At 43.2% G+C, this 18,673-nt stretch overlaps 2 protein-coding genes across 5 annotated transcripts; one reads left to right on the plus strand and one right to left on the minus strand.

The window, feature by feature from the left end:
* Nucleotides 1–339: 339 nt before the first annotated feature.
* Nucleotides 340–14,665, plus strand: cmya5 (cardiomyopathy associated 5). Its single transcript, XM_086111991.1, has 14 exons — nt 340–1,008; nt 1,481–2,120; nt 2,231–4,768; nt 5,821–5,916; nt 6,868–7,086; nt 7,204–7,226; nt 8,193–8,317; nt 8,401–8,535; nt 9,226–9,372; nt 9,438–9,585; nt 9,865–9,998; nt 10,985–11,105; nt 12,106–12,282; nt 12,362–14,665. The coding sequence occupies exons 1-14, from the start codon at nt 887–889 to the stop codon at nt 12,609–12,611; spliced, it is 4,875 nt and encodes a 1,624-aa protein (XP_085968117.1). The 5' UTR covers nt 340–886; the 3' UTR covers nt 12,612–14,665.
* mtx3 (metaxin 3) lies at nt 13,767–18,278 on the minus strand. Of its 4 annotated transcripts, none has more exons than XM_086112001.1 (9): nt 18,179–18,278; nt 16,959–17,028; nt 16,813–16,889; nt 16,641–16,733; nt 16,378–16,560; nt 16,227–16,303; nt 15,832–15,989; nt 15,449–15,480; nt 13,767–15,370 (listed from the first exon to the last, which is right to left on the minus strand). In XM_086112001.1, the coding sequence occupies exons 1-8, from the start codon at nt 18,257–18,259 to the stop codon at nt 15,449–15,451; spliced, it is 771 nt and encodes a 256-aa protein (XP_085968127.1). In that variant the 5' UTR covers nt 18,260–18,278; the 3' UTR covers nt 13,767–15,370. The 4 variants fall into 4 exon arrangements, with proteins under 4 accessions (XP_085968127.1, XP_085968125.1, XP_085968126.1 ...); XM_086111999.1 differs by lacking the exon at nt 15,449–15,480 and adding an exon at nt 15,528–15,616; XM_086112000.1 differs by having other exon boundaries at nt 15,449–15,616.
* Between the last annotated feature and the right edge of the window lie 395 nt (nt 18,279–18,673).

The raw sequence follows: 18,673 nt of genomic DNA on the forward strand, positions 1-18,673 counted from the left end.
TTTTTTTAATGTTAAATTAAATCTACAGAGTCCATAAGATGACATGGAAGGGGGAAAAAAACCCATCTGTATTCTCTCGCAATGTTTGCGTTCCCTCTTAAAACCTGACCCACAATCAATGGAATGCAAACTTTCTTGATTTTGTTTTTCCATGTCACCTCATGGGCCCCATATGAATCAAAATGGGTGATCTTGAATTGATTGTGAAGTATACTAAATTTTATGCTTTGGTAAAAAGCAGCGCAATTTTTTTTTTCCTCCACCCATACAAAGATCCAAAATAGATTAAAAATGGACAAATTAACCTGATGACTTGTAGCATCTAACTGCACACACAGGTTTCTTTTAAATCGGGAGAGACAAAGATTATGGATCAAAAGAAGTTAGGTTTTTTTTATATTTATGAAGCTTTCAAACTGTTGAGAGGAAAGACGACAAGTGTGTATGTATGAGCGGCCCTGAAGCATTGCCAAGAACAGCAGGGGAGACGGAGTAATGTTTCAGCACACGGCCTATATTTAGCAAAGGGGATTTTGATCTTAAAGTTACACGACTCCACCTGCAATTCATTTAGTACAGATTGATGTCCACAACATGTACGTTAGCTTAGATTGCCGCTAACGTTTTGCCAGAATGTAGTTCATGCATTCAAATCTTTGCGCCCGATTTACACCCGGTGAGATTGAGCACCTTCCTTTCCACATGTACTCTACACACCCCTCTTTTTCTTCCCCACTTAGTCTATTTCTGTCCCGAGCTGAGTCAGATGGACCCCTCCCCATTTAGAATGACACAAACGGAACAGATCAAAGCTCCTGAACTCGAGGGGCTGAAAACAAGAAGACCCTAAAGGAAAAAAAAATACCCATTAAATTCCCAAGGAATTATGGAGGAATGTGGAAGTTTGGACTCAGAGAGGACAGAGTTGACAGAGTTCCAGTGTGAGGCTTCCGATGTCATCAGCCAGGAGGATGAGGAAGAGGACGAGGTGGAGGAATTGCGAAACAGGTGCTTAACACACCCAACTGAACCAAGTACAAACACGATGGTCCTATCGATTAAATTTGTCAAATACTTGGTAACTTCTATTAGTGCGCTTTGTTCTTTCGCTATTTCCTTATTGTTAAAAATTCAGTGGCTCAGAGAGTGTGATCCGGGTTGCATGAGGCAGGACCCCGGTGTTGGAGTAATCAAACAATCTTCATCTGCTAAAATGTGACATTCCAAGGAGTTTATGCACTTAAAGCAACCTCATTATGCCAGTATTTTTTTCACATTTATCACGGTGCGTGCTACACATCCTCGCTCGCCTCTCGTTACGTCATGATGTCTTGGATTCCTTGCACATTTTATCCTGAACTTTCCCATTGCATCTCTCACTAGTCAGAGGTGTTAGCACATGTTGCTGAACCCAGTTTGACATCTTCCTTTGGGTGGCTCAAACGTCTCCTCTCAAAAGCTTCTTGTTTTCCCTTTATAGTCTACGGGAAATTGTCCAGGATCAGTCTGTGAAGCCCAGACTCCAGTGCCTGATGGTGGATCCGTCATTCTCCATGGTGACCGTCCAGAGTGAGGACAGCGGTATTGTTTGGGAAACGGCCTCCAGTCGCTGTTCTACTCCTTGGGCCTCTGAGACCAGCTCCATATCTGAAGCCTGCAGCATGGACGGGTCTCAGGGAACCGCCGGGAAAGTCACCATCATCTTTGATGAGGACAAAGTAGTCCGCAGGAGAACAAGGTCAGGAAGGAGCAGCAGACTGAGGGACAGGCTAAGCAGATCTGGGAGTTCAAGGTCAGCCTCAGCTCTGGGGGTGGAGAGAGCAGAGATGGCAGAGGTGTCGCTTCCCAATGTCAAAGAGCAGCAGAACGGAACCGAGACGGCTTTGGGAGAAATCAAAAACAAAGATCAGCAGTTGTTTAGTTTGATTTCAGAGGGGTATGAGATTCTTAACATAAGGGTCCCATCCAAACTTCCCACAGTGGATGAAGAGGAGAGCACAGAACTCAAGGACAACTTGTCTTATCTTGACCAAACCGCGAAGATCAGGTCTCGAATTCACTTCGAGACCACACAGAACCTTGGTACACCTCAGGACGTGGAAATGCTGGAATGCAATGAGGTAGGCTGAGGGTTGTAATAAATGATTTCATTTGTCCAATTAAATGTTTATTTTTTTATGTCTCTTTTCTTACTCTTTTAATTCATTTAATGATTCTGATCAACCAACAGCCTTCAAAGGATGACACTGGGCCTTCAGTAGACACTGAACTGAGACATGCGTCAGTTCCGCAAGATGGCTCCAAAGACATTGACTATTTTGAGAAGTTTACCCTGCTGGATGAGGGGGTTCCTGGACAAAAAGAGCCACCCCTTCAAAAGGAGGTGGTCGAACCTGCGAGGGAATGCAAAGTGGAATTAATGCCCATAAAGGTAGTCAAGGACAGCCCATCGGAGTCAGAGGACTCCTTTGTCTTTGTGACAGAAAAGGAGATAGTTGAGGAACATCTGGATGAGGTCTTCTATGGAGAAGGAGCCCCATTAAATGCCATGGAGCAAAAAGCAGATGAGGGGGTAGAAAAATCAAGAGTGAGAAGAGAGAGCCAGAGATCCATGAAGGAGAGCGGCTCAGTATTGTTTGAAAGTGAAGAAACCACCCTCACGCCTATTTATATCTCCCCTGGACCCCCTAAGATCATCGATCCCATTCTGCTGGAAGAACCCACCGCCATGTCCTTCATGTACTCTGACCTTTATGCGGATGCCGTGGGCGAGATGAGAAAGAGCGACGACGAATACTCCGAGGCAGAGAGCCTGACTTCTGAAAAATCATTGAGGAAACGTTTGTCAGATTCGGAGGAGGCAGACGGGTACCTGGAAAAGTTCATTTTGAAAGACGAAACCCCCACAGTGGACCTTTCAGTTGACTTGGTGGAGGATAGGAAGGAAAGGAGGAAGTTGTGGTCACAGAGTAAGTTTGAAATGACAGGGTGTCTAATGAGAGCGGTGGAACAGGAAGAAGACGACATCAAGACGGAGGCTGCAAAACAAGCAGTTAACATTGCAGTAGTGGAAGATACAGCAGCAGCAAGGTCTGACAAGCAAATTCCAGACATGGAAAGGGCAGAGTTACACCACTCCGAGGATACTGAAGAGCAGCCTGTTCCTATAGATTCAATTCACGGGGAGAGGCCGAAGAAGGAAAGGGTGCAAGCTCAAGATGGAACTCCCGACGGCTTCACCGACACACCTCAAGAGTTTAATAGCTTAAGAGTAGAAGCAGCAGAGGAGCACCAACGAAATGAGCAAGTTCGTCATCAAAGTATGACAAAAACCCAAGAGCTGCCTCAAATACCGGTACATGCGGTGCAGGAACAGGATCGTGAAATGCCACCTACTGTTGCAGTCCTCAACCTTCAACAAGAAGACGAAGTAGGTCAAATCCGTGAGAAGGCTGCAGCTGAGACTCCGATTGTGGCAGTTGTTGATCAGGACAACCAGGACGAGATCCCAGCCATCGAGGCAGAGAAAAAATGTTCAGTTGAAATGGAGACTCGAGAAGAGAAGTCCCCATGTAATCAAGAGGAGCTTAATCCTGAGCAACTGGCAGCAGTTGAGTTCGTTACTGTCTGTGAGCCCAGGGTGAGCGCGATTGTGAAGGTAAGCGAGAAGACAGCTGATGAAAAAGTGACGCGGACGAAGGTTCAGATTGATCTCCAGGAGGTAGCGAGTCTTCCGCAAGCAGAAACAAGAGCCGATGTGTTGCCACTGATTGTTGCCGTAGACCAGTCGGCATGTTTTGTTCCTGACCAGGGCTTGGAGGTCAAAACCAAAATTAAAGAACAAGACAGAGATTCATGTCAGCCACAGCGGGAGACGTTTGAATTTAAGAACCAGACACCTTCAAAAGGCAACAAGGCCAACTCCCAAAAAACTGAAATGGACGACGACTTGATTGTCTTTGTCCCCAAAGGCCAAGCTGTGGAGATGGACATAAACATGAGTCCGTTCTCCGAGAACATTGTAAAAAGTAATACCGGGTCCCAACCTGATCTCGACGCAGAAGGTGAACATCTACCTACATCTGATCATGACATCATGGAAGCAATGCCAACGCCTCAGCTGGAAGAGGAACCGATTGGACAGTTGGAAACGTTGAAGATGATGGCCCCGCCTTCACCTTCAGTGGAAAAGGCAGAGATGGAAGAACCGAGGACAGAGCCTGACAAAGAGGAGGGCCTTTTCTCCCCTCTGAGGAGCTATGCCCCACAGGAGGATTTATCTCTGCCGCCTGAGGACGACCTACAACCAGATATTGCAGATGTCGAAAAAAAGAAAGAAATTGTCCCAGAAAGTGACTACATGAGCACAGACCGAGACATCGGTCTTAACAGCGAAACCGAGGATGGAAAAAAAGCTCAACATGAGACACCTGAAGACGTTCCAGATTACGAGATGATTAATGAGGAGGACATCAGAGAGCTCGTCGAAGCTGAAGTAGAGGAACCAGTGTCAGTCTCTGTTCGGGGGATTGAGTTGGAGGAAGAAAAGAGGGACGTGGGTATGTTTGAAGACAAAGATCTCATTGAGGCTGATTATGACATCATTGATGCTGAGGAGCAACGGCAGGCCCAATTGGCCGCTGAGCTGCAGGGGATGGATTGGTTCTGTCTCACCTGTCAGTGTTTGCTGTCTAAGAACGACTGTGATTGTGGGGGCCATGATGGCCACGAGGTGCTTGCGGTGGACAAAGCCTTTGAGGACATCAGGGTAAGAAATCATTTGGGTATATCAATGTTATTTATTTGGCCTTTTTCTTTGAGACCATTTACTGTGGCTTTGTCAGTGTGATTGTGCACGCAAATGTTCGTTCGTCTGTGTCTGCCCTGCGATTGTCCGGCAACCAGTTCAGAGCGGACCTGGCCTACTGCCCGAAGACAGCTGGGATAGACTCCGGCATGTTTAGAAAATGGATGGATGTGTGTGGTGCCGTTGGTGAACTATACATTTTGATGTATTTTTATACAGTTATTATAATGCAATGATATATGAAACATAGATACACGACCCCAATTTAACCAATGCCACCCAATGCAAAGATTCACAAAGCTGCAGTTAGCTATGCTATAGTACTGTACTCTTGAGTCGCTACACTATAGGATCCTGTGCTGTGCTATTCAATGATGCACTTGGTAACATGATGCTATGCCATTTACACTTCTGTCTTGTGCGGTCGAAAGTGATCCATCATTGCGGCTTAGCCATAAATTTACAAGTATCTGATTTTGTAGTTTATGCATAATGGGGACTAGCTAAACACTTGTCTTTTCGAGAAACTGTTAATATTTTGGCATTCCCGTTTATAGTACATTCTGATATCATATGCATTATAAATGCATAGAGGTCCAGTTGTATAACTGTATTGACTGTTGATGATGGCATTAAGTTTTTATTGTGAACTTTTTCCAAACATGCGGCAGCTGGAAAAAGAACCCACGCGTTCACGTGATGTAATGCTCTACATTGATCGCTGGAAAAGGACCTCTGCCACACCATCGAGTGGGCACTGATCTGTGATATGTTGACACAGGCAGGGCCAACACAGGGTCAGCCGTGTTTTTAATACAGTAGTGTCGTTTTACCTGCAGTGACTCGGATCGGTATGACATCTGCACGTTCACTTAAAACCAAAGGGCCTTTTCTTCGACCAAATAACCGTGGAAAGAAAACCCAAGTCATCTACTTCCAGGGAATCATGGAAATGAATGAATGAATGAACGAACGGAAGTGTGACTCGGTGTTGATTGTCTGCCATGTAACAGGAGCGACTGAGTGACTGGATCTCCGAGTTGCAGGGGAGGTCGGAGAACATAGAGGACCTGGTGTCTGAGCTGGAGTTGGCCTACCACTCTGTGGAGGTACAGATTTAAAATTGACTGCATGGGCCAAGTATGGGGTTGTTTAATCCGGACCACCGACCATCAACTGCATCTTTTTGTTGCATGAATTTAGCTGTTCCCCTCGCCCTTAAAAATTGGTTCAAAAGAATGAATGATGTTTTGCAAAAAAAAAAAATCATAGTAATAATAATTTACATGTAACATTTTTTAAAACTGTGAAGTGGTTAATTATGATGAATACCTTTTGAATAATAAAATTAGTCCATGAGAATATCATTTTAATATGTTAAAAATAATTTCAAATATTTGCTCAGAAGCAATTTTCTGTTTTTATTTTATTCACTTGGTTCCTTAATTAATTACCGAATTCTTTAAAAAGAGTTGCTGTACATTCATAGTATTTGCAGTAGAAATCTAAAATAAATATATATATTTTTAACCTAATATTGATCCTCAGTCCATTTTAAAAAAAATCAAACATGGCACTAAAGTTAGCCAAAGTAAGCCTGTTTGGATAAAATGAGTTATTCAAGTATTATTTTTGCCAGAAGGTGATTAATTATCGAGTCACCCTGTTGTTGACATGGATTATTGATAGCAGCCTCAACTTTACTTTGTCATATTCTAAATTTTTATTTATTATCTTATGAATGGGAGTGATGATGAATCAAGAATCAATGAATGAAGTGTATGTCAAGTGCTTTCATTTCACAGCTGCCACAGCTGAAGCAATGCCACAACAGTCGGTAGACTTGCGCAATGCATTGACATCCCATATTGTCTCAAAAACTGAATGTCATGATGCACTTCTTGTAACTGATCTCATTTCGATTGTTCACGCTTCCCTAATGTTGTGGCCAGTCAAGATCGGTCAAACTCCGGTTGATTAACGCAGCCTCGGTTCGTTAAGAATGTTTTGTGCGCTGCTCACGAGCTCGCGTGGTCCGCCCGCCCTCCTCTGCAATCCAGCACCAGTGTGTTGAGACCGAGGCAGCCATGCAGGCACAGAATGACGAAACGATGGCTTTGGTGATGGCGCAATACAACGACATGTCCGTCAACATGGAGGAGGAGAAGAAGGTCAAGCTGGAGCAGCTGTACGACCAGATTGTCTGCTTCCAGGAGAGCATCGACTCGGCCAAAGCCACCTTGGAGACCACGGCCAGAGAAGCTGAGACGGACGCTCGGGTATGGCTTCGGTCTTGATCGCTCGCTATTTATGTGCAAGCTATGACATTGCTGAAGTTTTTCCAAGTATGAGTCATTTCTCTGATATCATGTCTCATCCATGTGTTTTCCCTTCAGACCCCTGAGGACATTCATGCAAGGTAATATGCCTTCTGTGTCATGCGAAGTGTGTAAGTGCTAGAAAACACACTGGCTGGCCACAATATGAAGTACGAGAGCCTAGCATGAGAGCCAAAAGCTCTCATGACAGCACCACCACCACCACCACCACATCATTGGATGATCACTTTGCCCAATATAACATCTCAATAAAATACAGCATCCAAGTGAAACAAATATTCCAGATTCATTGAACAACAGCAAATTTTGATCAGAGATGGATTTATTTGTCTCGAAAATGCATTTTTGATGCTGATTTAAAAACAGCATTTCTTTTTTTTCCCCTAGCACATCAGGTTTGAGAGATGTTCTTTTTTGCGCAATACAGAATTGGCCACACGTAATTTATATCTGTGTTGTTTCAGAAAATAATTTCACCTCTTGCTAAACCTAACCCTTAACTCATTCAGTACCAGCCAATTCTGGACCAAGTCTGAAAAGACGTTTAAAAACGTCTTTGGGAGTGAATGAGTTAATTAATAATTATTACTATATTGCATATGCTATCATTGCTCTTGTAAATATTATTATGGCAAGGGTTGATGTGTTTGAGAAAAAATGAGGGCAGATTTGAAATCGGTTACAAAAAAAAGTTTTCTTGCATCTCTGATGCAAGATTTGCAGGGTAATTGTACTCTTATTTATAGCTAATGAAAACATAATTCACAATCCCAAGAAATTGCAAGGTTGCATGAATAATTTATTTTATAAAAGAAACCTGCGATGAATTGGCCTTCTGAACAATTTTTTTGCATGTTAAATGAATTGAACATCTGTAACGAATGAACTTTTCAGTGGTACCGGTATTGAAATTGACTGCGACGCACAAATACTGTTTGTCAGTAACATAAACTATGCGAAACACACTGCATGATTCAATCAAGTTCTTCACCACACCACAGCTTCAAGCATATGTCCAGAAAGAGTGTAGCTTGTTGTGTGGTCAGGCTAAAGGCAGCTTTGGAGTCGACCATGTCACTGGAGTTGGGCTCCAAGGGATTGCTGGTGTTCGAGGATTACGCCAAAGGCAACGCTTCCAGCCCGCATCTCGCGCAGCGAAAAGGAATTCCAGGTGCGAGGATGCACGTGCGCACCCCGCAGTGGGTCAACTTGCGTGGCGCAAAGCGATAAATGTGTGCCCGCTCTGCGCTGCAGTCCCTCAGAGACCCACGCTGCAGCCCCAGGAGGCGGGATCAGCTACCAGTGCCGGCGTCGCCGTTTACTGGATGATCAACCCCGGGGACATCATCGACTGCTTCCAGGTCTACTGCATGGAGGAGCCACAAGGAGGTAGATCATATATGGAGACACTTTGCTCAAGTGTACCCCATCAGTGTACACAAGTAGAATATACAGAACTACTAATGCAGTATTATATTTGGTATTTTTCTATCTTTCACTGGACGTTACGACCGCCTACGCAAGATACTTTACAATGATGACGATGCCAATGAGATTATTATTATCTTTTTTTTTTTTTTTACCCGATTTAGCAATTCAGCGGAACGGTGTCGGACTTTCAAGTCTTTGTGTACAAAGTATATACCACCACTTTTTAAGGGATCAAAAGTAACGGGACAAATAAACAATATAAATCAAACTTTTTATTATTTTTTGGTTTCTTTCGCAGTACGTTTCGGGTTATTATCCATCTGCACTGTGCGGCGCCGTACGATGAGTTCTGAAGCGTTTGGCTGAATACGAGCAGATAAGATCACCTGAAACACTTCAGCAGTCATCCTGCGGCTTTTGTCAGCAGTCACATCAATAAACGCAAGGGAAGCGGTTCCATCGGCGGCCATTCGCGCCAACCAGGCCGCGGAACAGCCGAGTCACCAATTGCCCCATTACTTTTGGTTCCTTATAAAGCGGGAGCCATCCATCCCAATTGCTGTCATTCTTACACCGTTCACCTATTCTGGATGTAAATTCATGATGATATGTCAAATTTGAATTGAACTGGAGGTGTGTTGTCCACAGCTGTGTCCGAGGAATACCGCGTGACGGTGAAAGAGAGTTATTGCGTCCTGGAAGAGCTGGAGCCAGATAAGTCTTACAAAGTCTGGGTGATGGCTGTTAACTACACGGGCTGCTCTCTGCCCAGCGAGAGGCTCGTCTTCGCCACTGGTCAGTTGTGCACCGTGATGCATTCACGAAAGCAAGACTTTATAGCGAAGGAGGACTTTTTACAGCTCCGTCAGTGCCCGTGATGGATAGCGAGCGATGCACCGTCATGTGGGACTCGGCCGTGCTGAGATGGAACCCGGCAAGACACAGTCCTGGACAGAGTTTCATCTTGGAATACTGCCGCCAATATGAGCTGGAAGGAGACGGGCTGAGGTGGGCAGTGTTAGATTTCTGACTTAATTTAACAAATTCCACTCAGGTTTTTTGCAACTATGATGGTTTTATTTGATGAGCAAGATGTACCTTATAACCTAAACGAAATGAAAATCTTCATGGAATTGCTTCCGGCTCTCTCGGCACTCAAAATGACCGCTGTGAAAAAAAAGGTCATTGAAAGCCACAAGGATTGTGGTGGCCTCAAGATTTTGCACAGTACTGTGTTTAAATGTGTGTGTGTGCGTGTGCACACCTCCTCTTTTGCTCTTCCTCTAGATCAATCGCTGGCATAAAAAGCTGTGAACATGGAGTTCGGCTGCAGCCCAATGAGAATTATCTCTTTTACATCAAAGCGGCGAATGAAGCTGGAGCCAGTGAACAAAGCGAGGCTGCTCTCATTTCAACCAAAGGTTCCAAATCATGTCCTCGTACATACTCGATGTGGCGCATTGCTCAAGGGGTGACCGATTTTGAAAGATGATCTGATTATGATTGCCACCCACCCACCTGCACCACCTCATTCTATATATAAGAACTGAGCAACATTGTGCTGAGAGTTGTTTCCAGTCGTTTGACAATAATATTTCGAAACCTTGATGATAAACACGGATTTATTATTACTTACTGTGTGTGTAGAGCTGACGGAGTTTTTAAAACGGACAGGTGGGCCGCGTCGTTTGGAAATGTTGTGACAAATGAATACATTTTGGGTTTGGATTACACCGGTCTGCATCAAAAAAAATCTAATAAAAAGAAGACATCAATATTCTACCAAAATTACAATGAGAAAAAAAATCTGATTTTCATTGAAAAAAATGGTTTTCCTGCACTTTTTAAAAAATGTCAAAGCTTGGGTGGGGGGGGGGGGGTGTATAGAGAAAAACTACTGGTAATGACGTATTTGGATTCTTCATCCAAAACTGCCCAAGAAAATATTGGTTACTTTGTTTCCGCAGTGTTATTTGTATTTTAATGTTTGCAATTAACCAATTAAAGGAGAAAAATCCGAATAGATTTATCAAGACAATCTTAGGAAAGAACGTTCTTAAAGACCGCAACAAATATCACAGTACATTTAATTAACCTTTTCAGGGACAGCGGTTATACAGTGGATAGCTTATCATGGTGTCAGGTTACAGGGTGCTTGAAAGGGTTAAAACAAGAACGATAGTCACAGATTTGTACCATGCTTTTCTTAATAATTAAAGATACTTTAGATATGTGTACTGTCAATACTGATGCTGGATTAAAGAACAGAGCGGGTGGTGGGGGCGTACGTGACCTGCGAGCCATACAGTACTGTACCTTAATTGCAGCATCATACTGTGCAGCTGAAAGAAGTGTCCTAACAGTATATTTCTTTTCTTTTTCAATGTAACTATTTAATTGCTTTCAGCAACAAGGTTTCATTTGCTGGAAGCTTCAGTTCATCCTGCTCTGGTGCTGTCAGAAGACCAATCCACCGTTTACTTGTCCCAAGATGCTCATCAAAAACACATTTCATCCACAGAAAAACAGTAAGTAAAGTACTGTATATGTTGAAGTCCAAAATACATGTTCAATTTGGAGTTCAACCTACATTTTTCTGGCGAGATGGTCAAAACGGTCCAAAACAAAACATCGTATGATGCCCTGCAAGACATAAGTCAACTAATGAACATGTTATCTTTGTCATTGTTTTTTCCCCTCCCTGCAGTGATGAAAATAATAAAGTACGAATGAACGGGCATGAACTACACAATTGACTGAATGTCAATTGCATACACAATTTATTCTTCAGGGCGGCCCGGTTGTCCAGTGTTTAGCACAGTGCAGAGGTGCAGGGTTTGATTCCAGCTCTGGCCTTCCTGTGTGGAGTTTGCATGTTCTCCCCGTGCTTGCGTGGGTTTTCTCCTGGTACTCCCGTTCCTCCCACATTCCAAAATCATACATGGCAGGTTAACAGAACACTCCAAATTGTCCCAAGGTGTGAGTGTGAGCGTCGATGGTCATTTATTGATTATTCATTATGAATGCATTGCGAAAAGCTGCTTGCATGGGTTCTGATTTTACAGTACCTTTTTTATTTACATTTTTTGTAGTTTTGAATTGTATTTCTTTATTTTCATTTTTATACAGTAGTCAACTCCATTTATGAATGTATGGCAGCAAAAAAATAAAAATAAAAAGGTGTTACTTAAAATATCACCTGTACGGTTACTAAAGCTTTTATGATGAAGAGAGGTCGCCCCCCCCCCCCCAAAAAAAGCCAATGAAAGCGGTTTTGGATATATTTGATGATGAAACACTTGATGTCAGCACTATTGAATATGGAATGAAATGGAGTCATGATTGCAAGGCAGGTTCTCTCCTATCCAGCATCGGTAACCTTTGACCACAGACGCACTCCCATCCATGTAGAAAGACTTCCCGGAAGAGTGGAAGCTTTTACTATCTCTCACTGTTTTCTTCTGTTTTCACTTCCTGTTTGTGTGTCTTTGTCGAGAACATCCATGCTGTGTATTTTCTCATTTCCAGGCCCCCGTCCATCAGAGGTGAGTTATTACCAGCGAAGGGTCACCACTACTGGGAGACTACGGTGTCAGGATGTGCAGCTTACAGGCTTGGGGTAGCGTACAGCTCAGCCTGGAGAAAGTGGCCATTGGGGGAAAACAAGCTTTCATGGTGTTTACAGTGCATCCCGTCGCCATCCGGGTACGTCGAAATACAAACGTCTGTCTGTATTGTATACTGAAATTGGCCTAAGTGTCTGCTTGCGGTTGTGTTCATTTAGTTGCAGGTACCAGATGCTCCACGGCGCCGCTCGGTCCAGCATCTTTGTGATAGAGTCGCCCGAGCGGGTGGGCACGCTCCTGGACTACCGGCGGGGTCGATTGCACTTCTACAATGCGCTAACGGGTCAGTTGTTGGGCTCTTTCAAGCATAACTTTACAGGGGCGTGCCATCCTGTTCTGGCCCTGGACATGCCGGGTCGATTGGAGGTCGGTATGATGCCGCAGGTGCCAGAGTTTGCCCAAGGTTAAAGAGGTTGTTGATTATGATGAAGCTCGCTGTCATACAAAATCATATGTTGAAGTCAAAATGCGGTGCACTGATAGGACTTGATTGGATGGGTCCTCCTTGTAAAAATGTTATAAAATTGTAAATATCAAACCACTAGATGACAAATTCATCAGGATGTGAAAGGCAACCCGGACTGACATGAAGTTCATAAAAGTGAGTTCTTCACATTGTTGTTTGCTGTAAACTTTAGACAGCATGCAATTTTTGTACTGCTTTGTAATGATTGTTTTCCTACACCTTCGTGACAAACTTTAAATTCTAATGTTCTAAAATAATTCATTTAAAGCCTCTTGTTGTCCTAATTGAATCTATTAGTGAATTATAGTGCAGCACTTTGTTTTTCTTATTGTGAATCTGACCGTTTTTTATGAAGATTTTTGTAAACATCCGTGATTAATGGTGTGTTTTTGTTTCTGGGTTGTTTCCAATTTCTTTTCTTTATTTATTGGAATTCAGATATTGCTGAGATGAATGAACACGATTATTTTTCTATTTGCTCAGCTCGAGTTTTGATTCAATCCACATTACCAAGTTTGAACACAAGGTGGCACTACTATATACGGGAATTTTAGTGCCAATTAATTCTGCTTTGTCGCGCAATACGGACACACGTCCTTAACTCTTTTACCCACATTACGTTTGCCACCAAAACGTGGATGATGCCAGTAAACTCAACTCAAAAGGTTCAGTTTCCCAGCACGGGCCATTTTGATACCTTATAATTTCACCAGTGGAATTTAACACGCTTGGTTGTAATTGAGCGGCGGGGAAAAATACACGACGTTTTGTTGTTTTGGGCAATGCTTTGTTCACACATTCCCTAAATAAGCAGCCAGGTCTCAGCAGGAGTCTCTCTCTCTCTCTCTTTCTCATGTCAACAATAGCCGGGACACTCTGATCTTGACTTGGCATCATTTCCTCTCAATTATTCTCACTTGTTTTCCATAACCAAAGGCCAGGCGCAAACAAAGCGCATTCTGTGTTCCAAACAAGTAAACAGACCATCTCACTATCAAAGGCATGGCAATGGCTTCAACTGCCGCCCACCCAATTGAATGCAGAGCTTCGTTGTTATAACTGAAAACAACAACAAAAAAGATTACGTTCAACAAAAACACTTTGTTATCCGACTTTATTCAACTTTTATTGAAGTTGTTTACCTTCCAGTCAAAGTGCATTAGCAATAGCTGCAGATGTCGTTTTAGGACAATAAATCATTAAAATGAAAGAAGCAATGAAGGCACACGAGTAAGTAGGAGTACAATAGTCCTCACAAGTCTGTGTAAGTCAATACACAAACGATGACACACAAATTCTGGTACCGCATGAATTCATGTTTGATTATGTCATCCAATCCAATACACTTGATTAACATAAAAAAAATACAAAGGGGAAAAAAAACACTTCAAAGGCAACCAACAGTTGACACATTTCAAATTTGGACTTGAGGTCAAAAAGAATGTCAGTTAGATAATGCAGGAACAGAAAACAATTAATGTTTCAAATTAACACTTGCGCAACTGCTTCGCGGCAAGAGGGCCCCGATTTGAATTCCAGCATGGCCACTCTTAACTGACTTTGGGGCCTTTCAATGCGGAGTTTCCCTTTTGGCCCGGATGCAAGGATGGATTCAACGCACAAAACACACTTCCCTGTACATATAACACACAACAAATAAAATACCTTTAAATATTGACAGGATTTAGATTGTGGGTGGTGGTGGTGGGGAATACACAGCACCTCAAGTGTTACAGTGAGCGGTGAATACGGCTCTTTCATCCCCACGGTGAACCAAACAAGCAGGCAGCCGAGCCCTTGACGAGCGAATTGCATTCATCGTTTCATTTGGACATTCTATTTACAATTATACAAGCTTCACAAAAGTGGTTTGCATGCATAAGCGGCATTAAACTTTACTTTGTAGGACACTTTGCCGTGTCTTTTTCAACAGCTAAAGTAGCGGTGGTGGGTCAGTAGGTGAGTTTTAATTAAAATGAACCAAAAAAAAAAAAAACGTCACTGAGCAATTTTGATTATGTTGACTGTGTCCTATGTGTTGTGTTGTGTTATTTTTGTTATTTTGACTTCAAAATGGCGCCGCGAGAGTGGCTGCCTTTCCAGCAGCTCCTATATTTTGTTGTTCTACTTCTTCCTTTCATAACTTTGCTGCTGTGAATCGGGAATTTCTCCATTGCGAGACTAATAAAGGTTTTCTTATCTTATCTTATGAATAGGAGTGAAACCTCCCTTTATTAAAAGCCTTAAAGGGTCAAACGTATTAAGTCAATTTCCCTTATGGAAAAATAAAATGTAAACGCAGCACCCCTTAAACCGCAGGACATTTCGTCTTCTTTTCCTTTTGCCTTTCATTTGAACCTTCCGTCTTTCGCATGTTGCACCGGTGCATTATTCTTTGAAGCGCCATCGTGCATTAAAGACCCTGTGTCGTACTTTCTTCTCTTTCCCACCGACATCATTGAAAGCCATCAATGATTACTTTCAAATTGGCTTTTGTTTTTATAGACACGGTCGGTTACACTGTGGTTAACGTTGACGACGCTCATCTACACGGTGTTCTTCCCTCGTTCATCAGGCAGGATCGTGGGCAGTGTGGGGGAGGCGTTTAGGCAGGTGTTGAGCTCTTTTCCACGACCAGACCGGGTTTGGGCTGCGGCCGGTAAAGTTTGTGCTGAGGGCTGCTGCGAAGGTTGTCATCCATCTGGCAGAAATATGTGGAAATGTTCATGGTACAAACAACCCCTGCACTGGGTAAGATTATTCAATGACTTTGGGGTACCTAATGTTGTGGCCAGTGTGCATCTTGAAGCGCTTGACAATTGTCAGTCATGCAAGGAAAAGAAAAGAAAAGAAAGCACCTTTTCTATCAAGTTGGATTCTTTGTTTACAAGCTGAGTTAGTTTTTGGAGGTTGGCATCCATTGTTTCCTGAACAGATGGGGGAAGACCTGGAAAAACAGGGACATCCGTGGAAAAAGAACATAGCCGGACAAGCTTTAGTGGAAAAGGGAAAAAAAAGGGTTCACCCCTAGAAAGCCATCAAGCAAAACAAATTGGTCAGGAATGGCCGAGGATGTGAGTTGCTTCAAAAGAGAGATTTTTACATGTTAGTGCTGAAGCGTTCGAGTGGGACTTTTTCTCTCCGTCCAAGTGCTCAACTTACCCGGTTGGGCCGAGCTGAAGTAGTCTGCTAGGATGTTGTCGCAGAAGCGTGTGAGGTTCTCCAGCTTTCTGAGGTGGCTCTGCAGGGGGCTGTTGCAGAGGTGGGCCTTGTGGAGTGGAGCCACAAACCCAAACACAAAAGCATCCAGGCTGGTGGGTCTGAAATCACCAAAACATTTCAAAAACACTCAACTGCGATGCACTTTACTACTATTCTGTTCACATTCAAACAATGAGTAGTAAATATGCGCATCCCTCCAATGAAAGACCGCCTTCAGATTCGGGCCCTCCTTTTCGCTGCTGCTTGGCCCCTCCCTCTTTGTTTTTTATTATTAGCAAAGCCAGCTTTGAAACAATGACATTGCGCTGAGCTGCATCTTATTCGTATATACGTACAAGTTGCCAAAGAAGTAGTTTGCGTCTCCCAGTCTGTAGGACAGAAGATTCAGGCACTCCTTGGCGTCACTGTACAGCTGACAAGTGAGAAAGAACAGTGTGGAAACGAGGATAAGCACATTTTTTTTGCTTTGAAGCCACCTCTGTTTACCTTTCCTTCCACCTCTGTGATTCGGCATAACGGCGCCTCTCCTCTGGTCAGCAGGATGCGAGAGCGGGCGCTGTTGGCATGACGACTGGGCACGAGGAAATTTAGGGGGAACGGCGAATGGGAGGCAAACCACGGCCGGGTCAGATTGGCGTAGTTTTCTGCATCCAACCAGAAAGTGTGCAACTAAGACGTGAAGCACAAAGAATCAGTAGTGGCATTCATAACTTTTTCGAATGAACGGATTGCGGGAGGGGTCTTGTTACCAATGCAGGTTGCAGTTTCTCCTCGAGGAGCGCGATGTAAGCCATGGTGTCGGCTCCTTGCCGGGCGCTCAACTCGTAGTCTGCATTAAACCTCTGGGGGAAAAAAAACCCCAAGCAATCAGATTCTATTCAAATTCATCTGCTGTAGCACGTGCGAGGCATCCGATAATACCTGCTTTCTCAGGAAGTTGAGAATCTGTGAGGGTTCTTTCACTGAAGTGTCACCACATACCAACTCGGGTACTGTTGCTGTATTATTAAGAGAAAAAAAAAATCAGGCACTTTTCAAACTTTCAAAACAGATCCCCGTAAGGATACCTGTCAGAGTTTTCCAAGTCCAGTCTATGGGGGAAATGTTCACTTTGGCCCCAGAAAACTTTGCATATGCCTGAAAGAAAAACACACCAGCTGAGTTAACGCAGATGGTGAGAAAAGACAGCCAAGCAAGAGCAGGGCAGAGACTTTGGATAATGATATGAGCACCACGTTTGTTTCCATGACGATAAAGGGGCATTTTTCAATCTTCTCAACAGGCTCAAGATGGTGAGCAGGCATCCTTTGCATATTTGTCATGACCAACTTTTGCATATCCATTTGGGCGACTGGAAGTCTCTTCATCACATGTGGCTTGTTAGCCACATGTGCAAATGAAATCAAAAAAAATTTCCACGAAATAGTTAAGTACTTCTTTAAAACAATGCAGTACATTTATTTATTTTTATGTTTGTTTGTTCTGAGAATTCAGTTCCGCCCAAGACTGCGTCTCATTGAAAGATTCTTATTCTTGTTTAATTGGGATTTAATGATTCACACGAAAATAGCACTGATTTAAAATACAAGCAACTTAATAAGGCATGAGTTTACGATGAATGTAATACGGTAATCTGAAAACTGATGAACAGCAAACATCAGTTCGAACTAGACTATTAATCAGTCTGTTTAATCTGTTGAGTTTTCAACATGCTATGATGCAACAATAGCTTTAATTATGACAATTATCAAATGCATTTAAAAAATGATGCTTAAATGATTTTGGTTCCAGTATTGCAGGACCTCATTTGACAAGCCTAAATATTGTGGCAACTATGGGAAGGAGGGCAGGTCGGAGTCATCTTGTTGAGAAAATACAAAACAAAATTTACAACAGGAAAGTTGCTCAACAAAACAGATTTACTTGACATGTAACTGTACTATTATTGCATACAAACAATAACAGAAGTAACTCTTGGGAATTTTACTCCGGACTGACCTTGAAGGAACACAATTTTATTCGCGAAGACTGACAAAAAACCACGGAGCTCAAACGAAGCTAACACTCACAAATACTAACATGTTGCATTAGAAATACATATTCGTCAAGATATTGACGAATATGTATAATATTTCATAACAACGACCGGCAGAAAACAACGGCTGGAGACCGACCAGGTTAGCGTGGAAGCTAACCCGAGAGGAGACAGCGACCGAACAAAACACCGCATCCCGGGAAGAGTGACGTCTGTAACGGCCTTGTTCGCGCAAATAAACGTGAAGGTTACCAGGACTACGAGCGACTCGTTGTGGACCGACGGCAGACCCCAGTCGCCCCCCCAGCATCGCAGCTCCATGGCAGCTGCCATGTTTGTTTGGAGGAAGACGGTCGGTCGATGACGTCATGTTGTAGCCCCCACGTCAGCGCTCGGCAGGCTGACGTCACTTTCCTGTAACTACGTGTCCAGGTGGGGAACGCTCTCTTCATTCACTTTATTTATGGATTTGTTCATTTAATACATAATACTTGTATTCCCTTCATTTGAAAACAGAAAACTGCAGGCAACTTTCTTCACTTTGTCAAAGTAGGCTTGTTACTTTTTTCAACATAACGACACGACGTGTAAAGGACGTACCGAGTGGTGAAATCAACCGCTGTTGCGATCCTGATTGATTGATTGATTGAGACTTGGATGATTAAACAGGTACAGTCAATAGCAGTGATGACGCTGCAGATCTGGAGAAGCAAGATATTCCCCATCCATGGGTTTATGTCGGAGAAT

Source organism: Hippocampus guttulatus, chromosome 5, assembly GCF_054856545.1.
Source record: "Hippocampus guttulatus isolate MCC_2025c chromosome 5, RoL_Hgut_1.0, whole genome shotgun sequence".
NCBI classification, from domain to species: Eukaryota; Metazoa; Chordata; class Actinopteri; order Syngnathiformes; family Syngnathidae; genus Hippocampus; species Hippocampus guttulatus.

Bases quoted from the DNA above. Each gene is read 5' to 3' on its own strand.
- cmya5 (XM_086111991.1), top strand. From the start codon at position 887: ATGGAGGAATGTGGAAGTTTGGACTCAGAGAGGACAGAGTTGACAGAG. The intron at 7,087-7,203 runs GTATGGCTTCGG...TTTTCCCTTCAG, and splicing joins AAGCTGAGACGGACGCTCGG to ACCCCTGAGGACATTCATGC. The intron at 9,999-10,984 runs GTTCCAAATCAT...AATTGCTTTCAG, and splicing joins TGCTCTCATTTCAACCAAAG to CAACAAGGTTTCATTTGCTG.
- mtx3 (XM_086111999.1), bottom strand. From the start codon at position 18,259: ATGGCAGCTGCCATGGAGCTGCGATGCTGGGGGGGCGACTGGGGTCTG. The intron at 15,990-16,226 runs GTACGTATATAC...TGGTGATTTCAG, and splicing joins AACTACTTCTTTGGCAACTT to ACCCACCAGCCTGGATGCTT. The intron at 15,617-15,831 runs GTAAGTTGAGCA...CTGTTTTTCCAG, and splicing joins CTTCAGCTCGGCCCAACCGG to GTCTTCCCCCATCTGTTCAG.